Raw genomic sequence first — 20,369 nt, 5'->3', positions numbered from 1 at the left:
TTAGCTTTTTAGCAGAGCTCAGTGAAAGTTATAACCAACCCCCCTCCCCCAACATCGCTGCATTTATTTTTCTGTGGTTTTTGTGCTTCTTCAGCTCTGATTGCTCTTTTGAGAGAAGGTGAGAGCCTGGAGGATTTGATGAAACTCTCCCCTGAAGAGCTCTTGCTGAGGTGGGCTAATTACCACCTGGAAAATGCAGGCTGCAACAAAATTGGCAACTTCAGTACTGACATCAAGGTAGGAGGAGCGTTATTTGAACATGACTCTGCAGCAGTGAAGGGGAATTTGGGCATTAATAAAGAAAAGACAAAGATTTGGGGCTTCCTGTCTTCAGAAGTTCCAGGGTTAGTCTGGTGCTGTTTTGGAGGTGCTCACTGTCCTTGAGAGCCCATCTGCTGCTCTAGTCCTGGGACATACACAGATCTGCCCAGAGTCCTACCACAGTGTCTCAATTGGAGTTTCCATATCGGGAAGTAGAGGGACAAAGGTGAGCAAGAGGAAGAGCAAGAGAACAGTCTGCTGTCCAAGTAAAGGGAATATATGTAGGTCTGTAATGTCTCTGGTTTCATAAATGGGAGCAGCAGATGGGAATTCCCTTTAAAAAATTAAATGAAGATGACTCTTCTAGTTATACTAATAATAGCAAACATGGTGTCTGCAACATGCCAGGCACTGTTCTAACTGATTTATATGTGTATTCTCTTATTGAATCCTTACAACAACACCATGAGGTAAGGGTTATTATCCTCTCATTTTACACATAAAGAGACAAAGAGGTCCATAGGGGAAAGGCTGAGGCAGGAATACACTGTGGTTTTCAAGTATTATGAAAAGTTCCATGTCAAGGTGAAAGAAAACAGCTATTGGCAATGATGACAGATGGATGAAGGTAGAAAGTGGTTAAGGAGCAGAAAGGAATGGAAAGCAGTCCCTAGAAGGAAAGAGTAGGAGATGCTGGGTTGCAACACCAGGAAAATACTTCAGTCTTCACTTTCTCAAACATTAGATAACTTTTCCCCAAAGAGAAAGAGTCAGAGGAAAGTTCACATGACTCAACAGGAGTACACCTAGGTTTGTAATTCTTTGAGTAACAGTTTCCCACTGCTATATGACGTGCATTCAGTGGCATTTAGAACTCAGCGTGTGTCAGGCACTGTGCCAGTCAGAGTCAAGCTTCTTGATGGAAAGCCCCCATTTCTTAGGATCTAAGCTAAATCCATCTTTCTAACTACGCATCTTTCATGGGTTATTAACATTCTTCTAGCACCACCAACCGACCTGGGGTTTAACAGGAGCTGGCTGTCGTGATCTCCCTTTGTGCTCAACAGTTAAGCTCTGCAATTGTAAAACTTTTCAGCCAAAATTAGGCTGTCGGATCTCAGCTGTAAATTTGCCTAATTTCCTGTCATTAAATGGCTGTGTTCTCTGGAACAACCATTTTGTACTTTGGGAAGTGTCTGTATGAGACAGGAGCTGGCCAGATGAGCACTTACTTATACAGTGTTGTGCCTGTTTTCCGGCAGCAGCCGCACGGCAACTGACTCTACGCTGTCATGTGTATGTCTGAGTAGCCAGCAGCCTTGGGAGATGTCTTTAAATCATGTAAAATGGCAAAGGCGAGGAGAACACCCAGGCTAGAGTGAGTGAGAAAGGTTCATAAGAGTCAGGTGAAATGAGGTTACTCAGCCAAACTAGAAAGATGTAACCGGGGGTAGGCAGATGGTATTGGTGCCTAACACCTGCATGTGACTTTCACTGACTTCAAAATAGCTACAGTGAAAAGTCAGAGAAGGGAGGGTAGAAAGAAGAGAGATGAAGATCAGTTTCCCCAGGTGCAACATCAATGGCTCACACTCTCTTGTTCTCCTCTTTCTAATGCCAAAAGTGGTGAGCATACCTCTCCTCTGCCCAGGCCTTACCTACCCTAACCAGTTGTAGAAACAAAATAATAGCTGATTTTTCAGTCCTTATGAGAAATTGAGATGCTATGAAATGATTTAAATAAACTACCTGAAAATCTGTATGCTTTCATTGACTAAGAATATATTTATATTTTAAGACTATAATTCTGAGAATTCTTTTTGTCAATAAGCATATTTTCAGAATCTAAGAAAACTTGAGAATTCAATACCTGTATCTAATCTGCTATAACTAAATTGAACCATTTTTCTAGCTTCTAGATAAATATGAAATGCACTTTTCTTAATGTTTCTCCTTTTACATAAAGATTGCTTGTTAATGTTTCAATGTTCTGTCTTTGACATCTTTATTTTGCTCTTGCTGATTGTCCATTTAAATGTATTTTTAAACTCTGCTTTAAACTTCTGCTTCCTTTTTCTGTCACTTTTTTTAATGAAACCTTAGCTGACTGACTTCTACAGCAATATAAAGGTATATATATATTTTCCTGTATACAATTTAATACATGTAAATAAGTTGTTTTTCTCCCCTAAAGACAACAGAATAATATCCACTTCTTTAGGGTGCCTTTTGTGTATATCTTGTCTATTTTATGATGTTACACTCCTTTTAAAAAGAAAAGCAAATGGGATATGTAAAGAGACAAATAGAACATTCAAATTAGTGAATGCTTCTAGCTTTGTTAATTAAGTTACATTCTGGAATGATAGCTGAATATGAAATAAAAGGTTTGCTTTTGGGAAATCATTGTTGTGCTAAGTATGTAATTAGCTGTGCTATTTTGAAATTGGAATTTCTTAATTTCTCACAGGACTCAAAAGCTTATTACCACCTGCTTGAGCAGGTGGCTCCAAAAGGAGATGAAGAAGGTGTTCCTGCTGTTGTTATTGACATGTCAGGACTGCGGGTAAGGCCAGGTCCCGGTTGTGTTTGGAGAACATGATGCTGCTTTCATGTTGGCAGTTCTGTTACCTTGTGTCACCCTGACTCTGGAGTTCCATGAGTGGGCATTTCTACCTAAAGCCCTGTTAAAACTGTAAAACTGTGAGCAGTTTGGGATAATAATTGATGAAAACTGAATCTGGAAATACAACATTAAAGAAAGAAATCAATAGTAATTAAACGCCATCCAGCATGCTAGGCACTTCTATATATGTTCATCATTTAGTAGACTCTATAACCCCACATGGGTCTGAATGTCATAATGAAACTTGTGTTTTGCCGCCACTTTAATATTGATCTTGAGAAGTCACTTTGCCCGTTTGTGTGCCTCATTTAATGTCATTGGAGTTAAATCCAATGAGTTCATGTTGAAGTCAACTGATTCCTAATGAGAAGTAGAGTAAAAGTAAATGAGAAGTAAAGCTCATGAAATGCATAATGTGTAGCGTTATCTAATAAAGTGTCATATTAAGAAATCATCCTGATTTAAAGTTTTGTTTTCTGAAAATTGGTGGTTTCATGTACTTTAAGGACAGTGGGCCATATTTCAACAAAATTTTAGTGTTGAGTCGCTTACAAATGGCTAGAGATTCTCTAGAATTATTTGAGCACACTGAGTCCTTCAAAATCTGAAGTCTGCAAAAATAAAATTGATATTATATATTTATCAATAATAATATGTAGGTTAACTGGTAAAATTTATTTTATTTGGGTTGCAAGTATACCAACTCAATGTGGAGATAGTGGTTATGCTAATCATATGTTCTTACTGGCAAGTGTAAATATCTTTTGTGAACTGGTTATGGGAATGTAAATTAATAAATAAAATTTTTGATAGACAATCTCATGTCATCTGTGCACGCAAATAATAAAAAGGAATCTTAATGGTTGGAAATCATTAAGATAAACTCAAATGATCAGGTTTTTTTTTTTTTTTTTTTTTTTTGGAGATGGAGTCTCGCTCTGTCGCCCAGGCTGGGGTGCAGTGGCGCGATCTCGGCTCACTGCAAGCTCCGCCTCCCGGGTTCACGCCATTCTCCTGCCTCAGCCTCTCCGAGTAGCTGGGACTACAGGCGCCCGCCACCACGCCGGGCTAATTTTTTGTATTTTTAGTAGACATGGGGTTTCACCGTGGTCTCGATCTCCTGACCTCGTGATCCGCCCGCCTCGGCCTCCCAAAGTGCTGGGATTACAAGCGTGAGCCACCGCGCCCGGCCAAATGATCAGTTTTTGGAATCTACTGCATCTCTTTTGAAACAGGGCAACCAACCATTCATCTGAAATAGTTTGATAATGGAGATGAGAGATCTTTGTTACTTAACCTCTGAGATTCCTTTTACTTGTGACTTTCTGATTTTGGTGCAGGTGCATATAGGCGATAATGTGATGTTATTAAGTGTCTTCCTGAGATAAACACTAATGGTTTCAGTGAGATTCCCATTTCTTTTCACGTTATGCAATCTGCTTTGTGAATGGAGAGCCTTGACCCAGCCCTGAGACATCCTTTTGCATTGCAGGAGAAGGATGACATCCAGAGGGCAGAATGCATGCTGCAGCAGGCGGAGAGGCTGGGCTGCCGGCAGTTTGTCACAGCCACAGATGTTGTCCGAGGGAACCCCAAGTTGAACTTGGCTTTTATTGCCAACCTCTTTAACAGATACCCTGCCCTGCACAAACCAGAGAACCAGGACATTGACTGGGGGGCTCTTGAAGGTAACTGTAAACTATTTGCTTAAGATGGGGAAAGGCACTCACAATTCTAATTCAATGGCAATTCAAACTCACTTCCTAAGCAAATATAAACTATTGACACGTGCAAACAGGCCATTAATTCTCTGGTATGCAACAAAGAGAATAAATAGATTCATCAAGTCAATTTCAGCCAAGCAGGAATAATCAAATACCATTATATCACGTCCATTAACAAAGGCTTCATCCATTATCAGAATTAAATGTTTTAGGAAAGATAATGCATTTAGTTATTAGATGAAATAAATCCTGAGTGTCGAAAAGATAATTTATGTACTTAATGGACTGTGTTGATTCCTAGAGACAAGAAATTGCCACCATTCATTATCAAAAAATGATATTTAATGTATGCTGGGATGTGCTTACTGAGTTTTTGGTTTGTTTTGTTTCTTATGGGAGCCACAGAAAAGTATTTTGAGGCAGAATCCCTAAAAGTTGTATCTTTCAGGTTAATGCTCTAAGATTCAACAAAAAGCATGTAGCTTTAATTAGGTTCTACCAGGTAGAGGTGCCAGAGATGTTTACTTGACTTTTAAAAAAAAATCATGAACTAGTCCCAATATTGAGACAAAAAGGTCAATTAATATAAAATGAATGTCACCCAAGCAAGGAGATTCAGATTTGAAGTATGAGTTGATCCTTTTCCACAGTGCTTTACTCTCACTAGAAATGCAGCATAATCGTGCTCCAACACTCCTGCATTCCTGTCATTTGCTAAATTATGGTCAGGGGGTTGTGTGCATTTTGTTGACTTCCAAATCTATGTATCAAGCCCACTAATCACCCATTTCAGCTGCTTCTAGAATATTCCTGTTTGGGTCCTTGGCTATCATTTGAGGTGCAGCATATGCAAAACAGAATTGATTATTTTCCCTCCTACCCCCAACCATTGCCTTTCCAGCCCACCTCCCATCCCATTTGCCCTCTTTTAGAAATGCTCCATTTCCATTAATCATACCATTTTTTTTTCTTTAGTCACCAAAACTAAAGACCTTGGATCCTACTATATCTTCCTATCCTTCATCCCTACATCCACTAAATCAGCAAATACTAATAATTCTTCCTTTGGAACATTTTCTCAATTGTTATGTTTCTTTTCTGCTCTTCCAAGCTCATTACCTCATACACCAATTATTTTAATGGATCTTGGAGCCTCCATTTATCAAATGCGTGAATGTATCCCACATGCTAATGTCAAACACTCTGCCCTCTGCCGTGTTTAATTCAAATGCATATCGCCTTTCAGTGATTCTGCACACTGCTGCCAGGCACATCCCGGTACTGATTTTATTATATCTCTGCCTTGCTCAAGAATCTATTGCAGTAATTTTACAAAGCCATAATGACTGCCATCGTCTAATATGTCAACTAAAATCTGCTACCTGGTATCCAAAAATCTCCAATTCTGACTCCTTCTTCCAGATAGGCTTATCTCATTGGGCTGTACAACACAGACCCCTGACCAAACCAGTTCCTGATATTCTTAATAGAGACGTTGCCTGTTGCTTCCTTTGTATGCATATTTATACTATCTTCTACTCCCACCCCTTGCTACCTCCCCAAATTCTCTATTCTTTCCTTTTTCTGATCCAGATTTTGCTAGCTATCCAAGGGCAAGTTCAAATTCCACTCCCTCCAAATTCAGTACATACTGTTCTTTTCCCTGTCTCAACTCAAATAACAAATATATCTACCTCATAAGTGAGTTCTGTAGCTTGTATGATCTCTGTTTGATGCCTAAAAGTCCTGTTTTTTTTCCAGCAAGAAGGTAAGCCTTTGAGAGCCAACTGAACAGCTACCCCACACAGGATTCCACACACTACTAATAGATGCTATAGAAATACATGTGGAATTGAAATGGAAAAGAAAAATTAACACAGTATAACAACCCTCATCCAAATCCAATAGGGTTTATTTTATTTCTTTCTTTCATTCTACTTTCAGTTTTTATTGCATCCTCTTTAGTTAAACTTTGGTCATAAAAAAGGCATGTTTTCTTTGGTCCCAAAAGATAACCCGTCTTCATTCATCTAGGTGAGACGAGAGAAGAGCGGACATTTAGGAACTGGATGAACTCCCTGGGCGTTAACCCTCGAGTCAATCATTTGTACAGGTAGGAATATTTGGGAACTCATTCTAATGTAAGATAGAGACCTCAAAAGAGCCATAGGATTCCAAATACCACTATGATGTGCATTCTCTTCACAAAATGTGCATACCTTGATGGAAGGGGGAAAAGTGCCAAGTTGAGCTTCAGATGTTGGATATGCAGCTGAAAAACTCACCTGCATATATCAGTCTCACTGTGTGCTCAATACATAAATCATACCTCAACAAAATGAAACATTTACTGTATGTCATAAGTGATCTTACGTATAACCTGCTCACAAGCAAGCAGAACAACAGATGTTAAGTTTGTGGTGAAGTGTCTCCTGTGCCACTTGTTAAAGCCATTCTTGTGTGTTTTTTTTATTTTTTATTTTTTTATTTTTTTTTGAGATGGAGTCTCGCTCTGTCACCCAGGCTAGAGTGCAGTGGCACGATCTCGACTCACTGCAAGCTCTGCCTCTCGGGTTCACGCCATTCTCCTGCCTCAGCCTCCCGAGTAGCTTGGACTACAGGCACCCGCCACCACGCCCGGCTAATTTTTAGTAGAGATGGGTTTCACCATGTTGGCCAGGATGGTCTCGATCTCTTGACCTTGTGATCCACCCGCCTCAGCCTCCCAAAGTGCTGGGATTACAGGCATGAGCCACCGCACCCAGCCTAAATATTTCTTTTACATTTATTTAGTTTTACAATTTTTAAACCTTTAGGTACAGGGGTACATGTGCAGGTTTGTTATATAGGTGAATTGCATGTTGCAGGGGTTTGGTGTACAGATTATTTCATCACCATAGTACTCTTTCTTTTCCTGAGGCAGCATATGTTGGATGGAAGGGCATAGCTGGTCACACCTGGAGAGAGTGAGTCCCCCAGTCTCTCTAAGTCATGGTTTGTTCACCTCTATAGATGGAGCTACGACTACCAAGTGTGCAGGGTTGTTGTGAATATTCTTTGAACTAACGTGTAAGAAAGTGTCTGGCCCATTGTAGGCCCTGAATAAATGTTGGATATCTGAGAATCCTTTTGTGTTTGTTTTGTTCAGTGACTTATCAGATGCCCTGGTCATCTTCCAGCTCTATGAAAAGATTAAAGTTCCTGTTGACTGGAACAGAGTAAACAAACCGCCATACCCCAAACTGGGAGGCAATATGAAGAAGGTAAACAATGATGGTTCTGATGTGCCAGCAGGCAGGCAAAGTCATAGCCTGCAAGAGCACTCTAAATACTTTATAAGGCAGCCAAACTTAGACAAGTAATGTTTTTCCAGAAATTGAATTCTAGTACAGTAATCAGAAACCTGAATAGCTTTATTACAGTGTGTCCATTATTTCAGTCGATTACTTATTTATAATTCCATGTTGGATGTCTTCAAACATTATCATGCAAAAATTCTAATTAAGATAATTAGAGCAAGCAGAGAGCCACAGGGATTTTTCCCTCAGCAGGATCTTTATTCTAATTTCTAAAGAATTGGAGCTTTGTACTGACAGCTTGACTTGTTCAAATAGTTTGTCGACTGTCAACACAGTGGGAACATTGTTTTGAAACAACAGGGTTGACACAGCCATTTCTCAGCATTTCTTATTGCTGTGACTGTTAATGATCCATGCGTAGCTACAGGAATATCTGTTCACATGTCCATTTGCTATGTGTGCAGAGGATGGAGACTCCAAATTTTCCATGTCCATCTCCATGAATTCACCTATTTTAGAAATATTGCATGTAGGTAATTAAGGATGGCTCTCCATGTATGCAGTGTGATATAGCTGTGAACATATTCATAATAATGAATTCATTTCAATTTTCCACATTATGAATATTTTTTATGAAAGTAAAGGGTTTCTAGGGAAAGATGGAAAATTCTTTAATTTTGAATCCTAGAATTGCAGAACCAGTTGAGACTTGAGAGGTCATTCAGTCTTACCATATTTATTTCATTTTTTATCCTTGTTTTTATTATTTATCTGGTATTTATCATAATCAAGATGATGACATGAAATCGTTTTCCTTTCTGCTCATTCAGCTTGAGAATTGTAACTACGCAGTAGAATTGGGGAAGAATCAAGCGAAGTTCTCCCTGGTTGGCATCGGTGGACAAGATCTCAATGAAGGAAACCGCACGCTCACATTGGCCTTGATTTGGCAGCTAATGAGAAGGTAGCATAGTTTATGGAACTGGCTTTTTCTTGAATACATTATTTACCTAGAAAAATATTAGCAAATTTTTAGCAGTATGAGTTAATTCAGTAAAAGTATGTTTTAAGCTAAACTTCATAACCAGAGAAGCACTTTTTACCTTTCTGCTTTTTTTTTTTCAGTTCTGTCAGTTTTTGTTTCAAGTATCATGAAACTCTGTTACTAGGTTCATAAACAGTTTAGATTGCTGTTTCATTCTGATTTACTCATCCCTTTGTCCTTATGAAGTAGTCTTCTTTATGCCTACTAATATTCTTTTCTCTGAAATCTATTTTTTCTGACATTAATAGATAATAGCTACTATTGCTTCTATAGGCTTCCTATTGATTAGTGGTTAGCATGGCCTATCTTTTTACCACCCTTTTACTTCAATTGATCTGTGTAAATAATAATTACTTTTAAAGGGACTTTTTAAATAAAGGGGAAATTATGCTATATTTATCTACATATTTACTATTTCTAGTGCTCTTCCTACTATTTTATAGATCAAGATTTCCATTTGGTATCATTTTCTGTCTACCTAAAATATTTCTAATAGCACAAGTCTGCTGGTGATGAATGATTTCAGCTTCTATATGTCTGAAAATGCCTATTTCATTTTCAAAAGATGTTTTTCTCTGAGTGCAGAATTCTAAGTTGATAGTTTTTTCTTTCCTTACTTTAAAGATAGTTTCACTGTCTTCTGGCCCACACTGTTTCCAAGGGGAAATCTATTGTCATTCTTATCTTTGTTCCCTCATATGTAGTATTTCTTTTCTGGCTTATTTTAAGATTTCTCTTTATTACAGGTTTTAGGTAATTTTATTATGATGTACATTGTTGTTTCTTTTTTTTTTTTTTGAGACAGAGTCTTGCTCTGTTGCCCAGGCTGGAGTGCAGTAGTGCGATCTCGGCTCACTGCAATCTCCACCTCCTGGGTTCAAGTGATTCTCCTGCCTCAGCCTCCTGAGTAGCTGAGACTACAGGTCCACTCCACCATGCCCAGCTAGTTTTTGTATTTTTAGTAGAGACGGGGTTTCACCACATTGGACAGGCTGGTCTCGAACTCCTGACCTAATGATCCGCCCGCCTCGGCATCCCAAAATGCTGGGATTACAGGCATGAGCCACCGCGCCCAGCCCCATTGTTGTTTCTTATGCTTGAGGTTTGTTGAACTTATAGGATCTATGGGTTTATACTTTCCATCAAATTTGGAAAACTTAACTTTCATCTGTTCAAACATATCTTCTGTACCCACCAGCCCTGGTTCTGGGGGATTCCAAGTGCATGTATATTTGATCTTTCAAAGTTGTCCGTAAGCTCACTGATGCTTTATTTATTTTCTCTATGTTTCATTTTGGATAACTTGTATTGCTATGTTTTCAAGTTCACTAATCTCTTTTTTTTTTTTTTTGCATGTCTAATGTTCCATTAACTCCATCCAGTGTACATGTTTTTTAACCTGGACATTATAGTTTCCATGTATAGAAATTTTGAGTCATTTTTATATCTCCCATATCTGTCCTTTCCTTTACCTTCTTGAACATACAGAAAATAATTACAGTAACTTATTTTGGGATCTGTTTCTACTAATTTATTTTTACCTTCATTATGAGTCATATTTTTTGGCTTCTTTGCATGCTGCTAATTTTTTAATTATATGTCAGATATCATGAATTTGACCTTGCTGTGTACTGGATATTTCTGTATTCATTTAAATATTCTTAAATTTAATCCTGGGATAGACTTAAGTTACTTAAATACAGTTTGATCCATTTGAGGCTTACTTTTAAGCTTAATTAATCTGGAGCTCATTTTGCTTGTTAGTAATGAGAAAATGGTCTTCTGAGTACTTTGCTTGATGCTCGTGTATTATGAAATTTTTCCACTCCAGCTGGTGGGAACAAATTATTTCCAGCCTTGTGTGAGCCCCAAGGATTGCTCTCCTGGCTCATTTCTGGTGGGTTTTTCCCCGCAGCCTCTAGTAGTTTCTTCACACATGTGCACTGAGTGGTTCTCAGCTGAAGACTGAGGGAAACCCTCTGAAGTCCGCTGAAGCTTGCTTTCTGAATGACTCTCTTCTCTCTATACAGTTCTCACCGCTCTGATAGTCTTCCCCCTAAATTCTAGGCACCTGGGCTTCCTTCATTTCTCATCCCTGTTTCCTCCACTCAAGAGGATGGCCATGCTCTGTTTGGGTTTTCTCCTCCTGTGCTGCAGCTTGGAAACTTTTTCCATGCTGGAAAATCTTAAGGCTCACTTTGTTTGCTTCTTTTCAGGGGCCACTGTCCTGTGCTTCCTATTGTCTGATGTCTGAACAATATTGTTTCATATGTTTTTCACTGTATTATAGGTGTTTAAATGTGGTCCCTGTTATTCCATCATGGCCAGAAACAGAAGTTCCTTTCATAGAAAACTTTAGATACGTTTTGGAACTGAATATAAACTTGACTAATGTGAGAAGTATAGAGTGATATTAGTTAAACAAAAATACATTATAAGAAGATATGCAAATAGAAAATAAATTATAAGAAAAAGAAACAATTTTGGTATAAAATCATAAGCTTGGGAAGACTTTTAGACAGGAATTCTGTAAATAATAATTTACTTGTAAATGCTTCAGTCTTTCCCCTTAGACTAATAGCTCTGACAAGGCAAGAATCTTACCTCCCCTCATTAGAGCCTATGTTAGTGTGACTTAATTCATTTTCCTACCTGGAAGGAAGCCCCAGAAACTGCATGTCACATTACATTCTGTCTGGCAAGATAATGGCAAAGACAAGGTTCATGGTGTGCCTAGGCGCTGCGGCTTTAGTTCCAAGCCACTGTCTGCAGATCCTAATAATGGCCGGTTCTGGATGTAATTGTGTCAGTATTTCCAGATAAGGTAGGATAATCAGAAGTGATCATAAAAGATTTCACTCCCTGATTCACATTTGCTTTACTAAGTATAGAGCTCCATTACCCATTTCCAAACTGGGGTCTCTTTAATGATGGAGGCAGATGTCATAAGGCTCCCCTGGTGCAGAAAACTCTAGAGCTAAAGAAACTCCAACTGTATCTTTTAGTTTACTGCATGTATCCAGAACATCATTGAAAACTTCTTAGAGCTGTTCTCACCAGTGTATTTCCAGATGCCATTTCCAAGCTATCTTTATTATCTTCCACAAGTTTTAAATTTTTAACAGATTAGCAATTCATACTGATTGCTTTAAAAACCAAAGCAAAAGTCCTTTTAGTTGCAACAGTTAAACTGACTCATGGGTTTCAATATTAAATAATCTTTAATATATGCTATTTTAATGACTAAAAAGCTCAAGCCAGCGGGTGCAGTGGCTCATACTGTAATTCCAGTACTTTAGGAGGCCGAGGCAGGTGGATCACCTAAGGTCAGGAGTTTGGGACCAGCCTGGCCAATGTGGTGAAACCCCATCTCTACTAAAAATACAAAAATCAGCCAGATATGCTGGTGCGTGCCTGTAGTCCCAGGTACTCAGGAGGCTGAGGCAGAAGAATCGCTTGAACCTGGGAGGCAGAGGTTGCAGTGAGCCAAGATCATGCCACTGCACTCCAGCCTGGGTGACGGAGCGAGACTCTGTCTCAAAACAAACAAACAACAAACAAAAAACTCAGATCAACTCTATTCTATGTTAAATTTCATAATATCTGAAAAACATCTTGCAATGTGATCTTTGGACGTTTTATAAAAATGTGGCTCAAAGCCCTATTTAATGGCTGGCACATCCACAACAAGGTCCACTCTGCTGTTGCTGTCTCCACCTGGTTAAAAAGTATTTCTCATGAGTGTTTACTACACAAGAATAGTGCATTTAAGAAAGTAGACAGAGAAATATATTACTGCAGAAGGAAAAGTAATGACTGATAATTATATAAATGGCACCGGAAGGGATTTTTTTCACTGCATGCCATATATTAAAAGATCTATTAAATTTACAGCCAGTTCTAGCTGGAATTTATTTCATTGAATTGTGCTGATGTGCTAGTTTGGTCATTTATCTGGACAATAAATGGCTTGTCCTTTTTTCCTATGACAGCAAATAAGAGATATGTACTTAAACTTCCCTATCCCCTTCAGTAGCTTGGAAATCATTCTCAGGGTGGACAGTTGGCAAACAGCGTAGGCATAAACTTGCAGATAAACCCCTTGAAGCAAGCAGGCTGCCGGCACATGGCAATGATAGCTCTACTAAAGCAAATGAACAAAGAATCCGAAGCAGACAAATAGGAAACTCTCCCCAGGTCAAACAGGCTGTGGATGGTGAAGTCAGGATGGGTCCTTGAAAAAAAAAAAAACACCAAGGTTTGTTCCTCTGTGCCAAATAGTAAATAAATAAAACAAGTGTTGGAAGGCAGGAAAGTAAGCAGGTAGTAATCACAGCCCTCTAGTGCCTCACATCCAAACCTCATCAACTCTCTTGTTGAAGGAGGAACTGGCTAAAGCTGGAGCTCATAATGCTGTTTCATTTTGACAAACAGCTTTTCAGCACAGCACATTTTACAAACACTGGTAATACTGAGATCTTGTCTGGAAGGCTCCACTTAATAGCACAATCGTCCCAAAGCAGGTTTGATAATATGCAGTAATTATCTCAAAAGGAAAAATCTAGAAAGACACAGGCCAAATTAGTTTTTGTTTTACATTTCAAATCTGTATTTAGATGAGCAATTGCTTAGTGTACTATCTAGAATGGAGGCTCCAGCCTAATTTTTTTTTTTTTTTTTTGGACAGAGTTTTGTTCTTGTTGCCCCGGCTGGAGTGCAATGGTGCGATCTCAGCTCACCGCAACCTCCACCCCCCGGGTTCAAGCGATTCTCCTGCCTCAGCCTCCCACCAAATAGCTGGGATTACAGGCTTGTGCCACCACACCTGGCTCATTTTCTACTTTTAGTAGAGACAGGGTTTCTCCATGTTGGTCAGGCTGGTCTCAAACTCCTGACCTCAGGTGATCCGCCCGCCTCGGCCTCCCAAAGTGCTCGAATTACAGGCATGAGCCACCATGCCCGGCCCAGCCTAATTCTATTCTTTCTTCTCTTTGTGTGTGTGTGTGTGTTTTTTTTTATCATTGTACTTACAAGTGGGTGTCTGATTCCATTTCAAACCTCTGCATCTCACTTGAGGTGGCAGGAAGACTGCCTTCTGTTCACCGGAACTCTGTGCCACTATGAGAGGCTGTTCTCAAACCCCAGAATGCAATAAGCTGCCTCCACAATTTGCTGTACCTCTATAAGGTTCCCTGTTCCTTAGTAGCTTCTCACTCTTGCAGATAGACTTTAGTATAAAGGTGGGCTTCCCCTCTGCACCACTTAGTTCCCAGGCTTAGGAGGTGGGTCAAGAACACCGCTGCTGTTTACATGAGCATGTGGACAACGCAGGGCTGCAACTCCTGATGAAAGGAAGTGAGAACTAGGTCCCGGGACAAGAGAAGCTACCAGAAGATTGATTAAACTTAGTTTGTTCCATCAGGTTATATATAGAGAGGACCTAATGAAGCAAGCACTAACCTACCTTTTTTTATTCAGACGTTCATTAGGCAGAAATTCTTAGATGTTACAGTAAATGCTAATAACTTAATATGCATGCTATCTGGAAATAAGAAGCCAATTATGCCATAAAATGTAACCTTTATGAAGAGATCAAAAGTAGGATCTTTTCCAAACTAGAAATATTTTGAAAATCTATCCTCACTTACCCCATTTATACTCATGATTTCTCAGCATTTTGGTCCCATCTCTGGGCCAGACTAAACATCTTTCTTATCCCCTTGCTTTCCCTGGGAGAAAAGTCACTCTATTTATTTCACCTGCCTCTCTGTGCCTTCATTTACTAGATGCCCAGTAGTGCTAGGTAGTCTGCTAACCTCTGATGAACAGGGCACATGGACCCTGTCCGAGGGCACACGGTGGATACCAATGCCATCAAAAGTTCTGGGAAACAGGTTCGAAGCAAGTATACCAAGACTGATTAATACACTGTGTAAGCTGGAAAAGTGATACTTGAGCTGAGGATTGTTCAAACGATTAGGAATTCACTAGAAGGGAAAAGGGCCCAGGCAGTGATTACAGCTGAGTCCCAGAAGCAGGAGGCAGAAGGAGGATGGAGGTGTGGCTGGGGAGCTGCTGATGGTTCTGTGCGGTTGAAATGTGTATAGGTCTTTGTGTGTGTGTGTGTGTGTGTGTGTGTGTGTGTGTAGCACACGATGGGCAAGGAAGCAGGGAGGGAAGAAGGAAATCACAGATGTGCTGGAAAAGAACACTAGAGCCAAATTGTAAAGGGCCTTGTGTGCTGTACGCTGGAGCTTAACCTGTATTCTTTGGGCCACGTTGAGTCACTTTAAATGACGTGACCAAGCAGGGAACTGTGGCATGTGTCTGTGGTCCATCCCATACTAGGGAGGCTTGCTTGTGCCCAGGAGTTCGGGGACGCAGTGAGCCATGACCATACCTGTGAATATCCACTGCACTCCAGCCTGGGCCATGGGCCACGTAGTGAGACCCCATCTCTAAAAAAAAAAAGAAAGAAAAAAAGGACAAACCAGAACTGTACTTCAGAAAGGAAATTCTGTGAGGTGGAGAAACAGAATGAAGAGGAACTAATTGATTTGAGGGAGACTTAGGAGGTGTAATTGATAGAACATCACTGTCAGTTTAAATGTGAATTTTGATAAAGAAAAGTTACACGAGCCATTTTCCTTCCTCTCTTCAATAATGGGAAGGTGCTTTAACCTAGAGGAAGCAAGGCATTGCTCTTATTTCAGGGACTAAACTTGAAAACCATCTGGAAAGTCACGGGAGAACGGTACTGTCCATAGGAGCAGGAACTAGAGGAAGATACCCAATGGGTTATGTAAGCAAAATCCTAGAGCACCCAAGTGGAGGGTGACCTGAATTTAGGTAGACCGGTCAGATGAGATTCAGTCACAGGATTCTTGAGTTTCAGTTTGAGAAGCCCACACTGTAACTCTAGCCCTGAAGGTCTTTCGTGTGTAATTTGATCCCCTCCTGCCAACCTGAACCATGAGGTCCACAAACCCATGTGTTCCTGGACTGCTGGGCTTTCGCCCACGCATTTCCCTTTCAGAAGGGAGTAGCTTTAGGGAATGGTGGTTCTTCTCTGCTCCAGAGATTGTGTGGGTTTTTTGTTTTTTTGTTTCTTTTTTTTTTTTTTTTGAGACAGAGTCTCACTCTGTCACCCAGGCTGGAGTGCAGTGGCACTATCTCAGCTCACTGCAACCTCTGCCTCCCAGGCTCAAGCAATCCTCCTACCTCAGCCTCCTTAGTAGCTGGGACTACAGACAAGTGCTGCCATGTCCAGCTAATTTTGTGTGTGTGTTTTTGGTAGAGACCGGGTGTCATTATGTTTCCCAGGCAGGTCTGGAACTCCTGAACGCAAGCGAACTGCTCACCTCGGCCTCCTAAAGTGCTGGGATTACTGGCGCCTGGCCTATTCTATAGAATTTTAAGAGGTTAAAGCATCTGCTTAATAAATGTCCCCCAACCCCTCCAAAACAACAAACAAACCAATTCTCATAACAGTAGGTATCTAAGGTAATTCTTACCTTCAGACTAAAGATTACCTTTGTCAGCATATTTGTAACATTTTTACTTACATAAGGAAAAAAATTTATACTTTTTCTTTATCATGTAGGCTACTCAGACTTTTCCAACACTGAATTATTTCTTGATTTTTATTATTTTTTTAATTGTCACAGGTTGGAATCTTTTCCTTCATTTGCCTTTCCTTGCTTTTTTTTTTCCCTTTGACTTTTTCATTTTGCTCAGAGCAATGATCGTGCTTAGAAGGAGGTATTTGCTTTACATTTCATTATAATAGCCACAAAGTCATATCTTAAGTTATTCTAAAAGGAACTAATGTTGTTATATATTCTTTTTTTCTCTCAAATGTAATGGTGTCCAGACTGTCTTCTATGACGTACCTGAAAAAAAAATTCCATCCTTAGCTACTTTCTGTTTATACGAAATTCTTTAGCAACTGTTCTCCAGAAAGCATTCTTTATTTTGCTCAGGTATACACTGAATATCCTCGAAGAAATCGGTGGTGGCCAGAAGGTCAATGATGACATTATTGTCAACTGGGTGAATGAAACGTTGAGGGAAGCAGAGAAAAGTTCATCCATCTCTAGTTTCAAGGTAAAATTCTTTGTCTTCTGCTAGAGGCCATCTGAGCTCTATGCCTATCTGTACTATTTTCATTGTATGTTCAAGTGACCTTCAGTGGTAGGTATTAGAGGCTCCCCCTCTCATTTCAATTTTGCTTAAATGACTCGTTATTGTTTTGATGTTCATCAGCCATTTCATTGATGAATTTCTCAATACTTTCTCCCATAATAGTTAATTGTAAAAACTCATCATTAAAAAAAATAATTTCAACTTTTATTTTGGATTTAGGGGTTACATGTGCAGATGTGTTACATGAGTATATTGAGTGATGCTGAGGTTTGGGGTACAAATAAATCCACCACCCAGGTATGGAGCATCGTACCCAACAGGCAGTTTTCTAGCCCTTGTCCTCCTCCCTCCCTCCCTCCCCATTTCCCTAGTTTCTACTGTCTATTTTTAATTTTTATTTTTATATTTTAAATGTTAATTTATTTTTTAATATTTTTTATTTTTTATTTTTACTTTTTATATCTGTTTTTTGTGACAAGGTCTCATTCTGTCACACCCAGGCTGGGGTACAGTGGCATGATCATGGCTCACTGCAGCCTCAACCTCCTGGGCTCAAGTGATCCTCCTGCCTCAGCCTCCCGAGTAGCTGGGACTACAGGTGCACACTACCATGCCCAGCAATTTTTGTTTGTTTGTTTTGGAAATGAGGTCTCACTATGTTGCCCAGGTTGGTCTTAAATTCCTGGCCTCCAGAGATCCTCCTGCTTCAGCCTCCCAAAGTGCTTTGGGATAACAGGCATGAGCCACCATGCCTGGCTTATTCCCATCTTTATGTCCATGTGTACTCAGTGCTTAGTTCCCACTTAAAATCCATGATTTTAAAAGCAAGATTTTAGGCATTGTTCTCTCAAAGTAATATAAAGTATGATAGTATTTGTAAAATGTGGGCACCTCCATGATTCAGATTAACATTATAATGGTGACATGTAAAATGCTCAAAGATCTCCCTTGTGATGTTTTTTGTAAAAAAGCGGTTGTGTACTTCTATCTAAATCCCATTTTTATTAATAGCAGCATTTTATTAAATTTCTTGACTCAAGTTTCATACATTAACTGGATTCCTCCTCAAGGGACGTGTGCACTTGATCCACATCATCATAATGCCTGTGCCATCTTAACTACATTTTCTAGCTTGAAGGTCAGGATTAGGGGGAGGAACCCCTTCAGGGTTGTATTAACAGGGTTGGTGAGGCGATTCATCATGATATCCATCCTGTGTTTCAAAATCAAGAAAAAATGAAAATCTCTTTCCACAAGCAGTAGCAGAAGATATTGTCAGGACAGAGCTGTCACAGGAGTGTCCACCTGCTGTGAGCTCATCACAGATAACCGTCACCTCTGCTCCATCTCCAGCCTACTGTTCAGTCTGGAGAGCTGAGCAGAGTTAGGAGTGGATATTGGTCACTGATGCAAGCAGATTCTTCCAGAAAGAGATTTGGAAAGGCAGTAAAGAAAAGCAAAGTCGAAAGGAGCGCTAGATATTGAATGCGCTCTGGCTACCAGGGGCTCCTTGTTCATGTCTCAGGGCATCTTCGCTGACATTGTGAAGCTGGCTTTGCTGTTTTCCTCATTTTATAGGTGAGGACATCAAAACTCAAGTAACTTCCTGAGAGTATGGCTAGTAATTGTATGTGATGGTCCACAAATGGGAGGAAAATGCCTTTTACCTGTGGGATGAGGCTGCAGAGTGTAGTGTATCTATAGGTCACTTAGCTGTTAACACGAAGTGGCCAGTTACATAGCCCAGGGGTGCTTGTCTCCCTAAAATAGCTGCTGTTCCAGCCCATTACATTAGGCTGTGGCTTCTGGGGTGTTCTTATGGGGACAAGGTTTGGCAAGTGATGCTGGGGTTCACTCTTAGAAAGGTTTGGCAATTCTTTTGCTCCTTGTAACACCCGGGGCTCATTTTCTCTCCTGTCTTCTTAGTAAGTCGTTGCAGAATTGATTAAGTACAAGAGGCCACATAGTGTACCGAAAGAAATATCATACTAGCCCCACATTCCTTTTATGTGAAGCCCTTTTAAAAATGAACACAACCCACTCTTTAAAAAAAAAAACATTCAGAGAGTACACTTGCAGGTTTGTTACAAGGGTATATTGTGTGATGCTGAGGTTTGGGCTTCCATTGAACCAGTCACTCAAATAGCGTAGTGCTGAATGGTAGTTTTTCACCTTTAACCCACTTCCACCCTCCCCCTGCTTGTATTCATCCGTGCCTATTGTTCCTACCTTTATGTCCATACATACCCAATGTTTAGCTTCCTCTTATAAGTGAATAGATGCAGTATTTGGTTTTCTGTTACTGTATTAATTCACTTAGGATAATGGTCTCCAGCTGCATCTATGTTGCTGCAAATAACATGATTTTATTCTTTTTTGTGGCTGCATAGTATTCCATGGTGTATATGTACCACATTTTCTCTATCTAGTCCGTCACTGATGGGCACCTAGGTTGATTCCATGTCTTTGCTATTATGAATAGTGCTGCGAAGAACATGAGCATGCAGGTGTCTTTTTGGAAGAATAATTTATTTTCCTTTGAGTATGTACCCAATATTGGGATTGCTGGTTCAAATGGTAATTTTATTTTTAGTTCTTTGAGAAATCTCCAAACTGCTTCCCACAGGGGCTGAACTAATTTATATTCCCACCAACAGCGTGTAATCATTCCCTTTTCTGCACAACCTCACCGACATCTGTTATTGTTTGACTTTTTATTGATAGCCCTTCTGAATGGTGTGCAGTGGTATCTCATTGTGGTTTTGGTCCTCATTTCTGTGAATGATTAGTGATGCTGAGCATTTTTTCATATGCTTGACACAATCGACTCTTTTAACTTTATGTCTTTCTCTAGTTGTGCTAACTTCCTTCCATGTATTATTTGAGAATGACTACCTGCTGTTTGTAGACAGTGGGTTTTCTGGGAAGTTACTGGTGCTCCTACAGAAACTACAGTTTATTTGAAACACTATGTGGAATACTGCTGCATTTCCCAGACCAGGCTGTATATTTTAAGAAGAAAAAGCCACCCAATTCCTTTGAGCTGAATGGGAGTAACTTTGGGACACATTGATGAAACCCTCCCTTTGTCTCTGCATAGGACCCGAAGATTAGTACAAGTCTGCCCGTTCTGGACCTCATCGATGCCATCCAACCAGGTTCCATTAACTATGACCTTCTGAAGACAGAAAATCTGAATGATGATGAGAAACTCAACAATGCCAAGTACGTAAATAAAAATAAACCTCAGATTGGGAGGGAAGGACCCA

General features: G+C 39.9%; 1 protein-coding gene across 2 annotated transcripts in view; it reads left to right on the top strand.

Moving 5' to 3' along the window:
- LCP1 (lymphocyte cytosolic protein 1) overlaps positions 1–20,369 on the top strand; it is a 73,636-nt gene that overhangs the window by 48,427 nt on the left and 4,840 nt on the right. For both annotated transcript variants that reach the window (XM_058437867.1, XM_032150836.2), the window contains exons 10-17: positions 95–237; positions 2,732–2,827; positions 4,380–4,575; positions 6,646–6,724; positions 7,760–7,874; positions 8,741–8,874; positions 16,938–17,061; positions 20,201–20,325. In XM_058437867.1, the coding sequence (XP_058293850.1) occupies positions 95–237; positions 2,732–2,827; positions 4,380–4,575; positions 6,646–6,724; positions 7,760–7,874; positions 8,741–8,874; positions 16,938–17,061; positions 20,201–20,325 (1,012 nt within the window). The remainder of the gene's footprint in view (positions 1–94; positions 238–2,731; positions 2,828–4,379; positions 4,576–6,645; positions 6,725–7,759; positions 7,875–8,740; positions 8,875–16,937; positions 17,062–20,200; positions 20,326–20,369) is intronic.

This window comes from Hylobates moloch, unplaced genomic scaffold (assembly GCF_009828535.3).
Source record: "Hylobates moloch isolate HMO894 unplaced genomic scaffold, HMol_V3 SCAFFOLD_4, whole genome shotgun sequence".
Lineage (NCBI taxonomy): Eukaryota > Metazoa > Chordata > Mammalia > Primates > Hylobatidae > Hylobates > Hylobates moloch.
The sequence above is the reverse complement of the archived record's forward strand: the minus strand, read 5'-3'. Positions and strand labels throughout refer to the sequence as shown.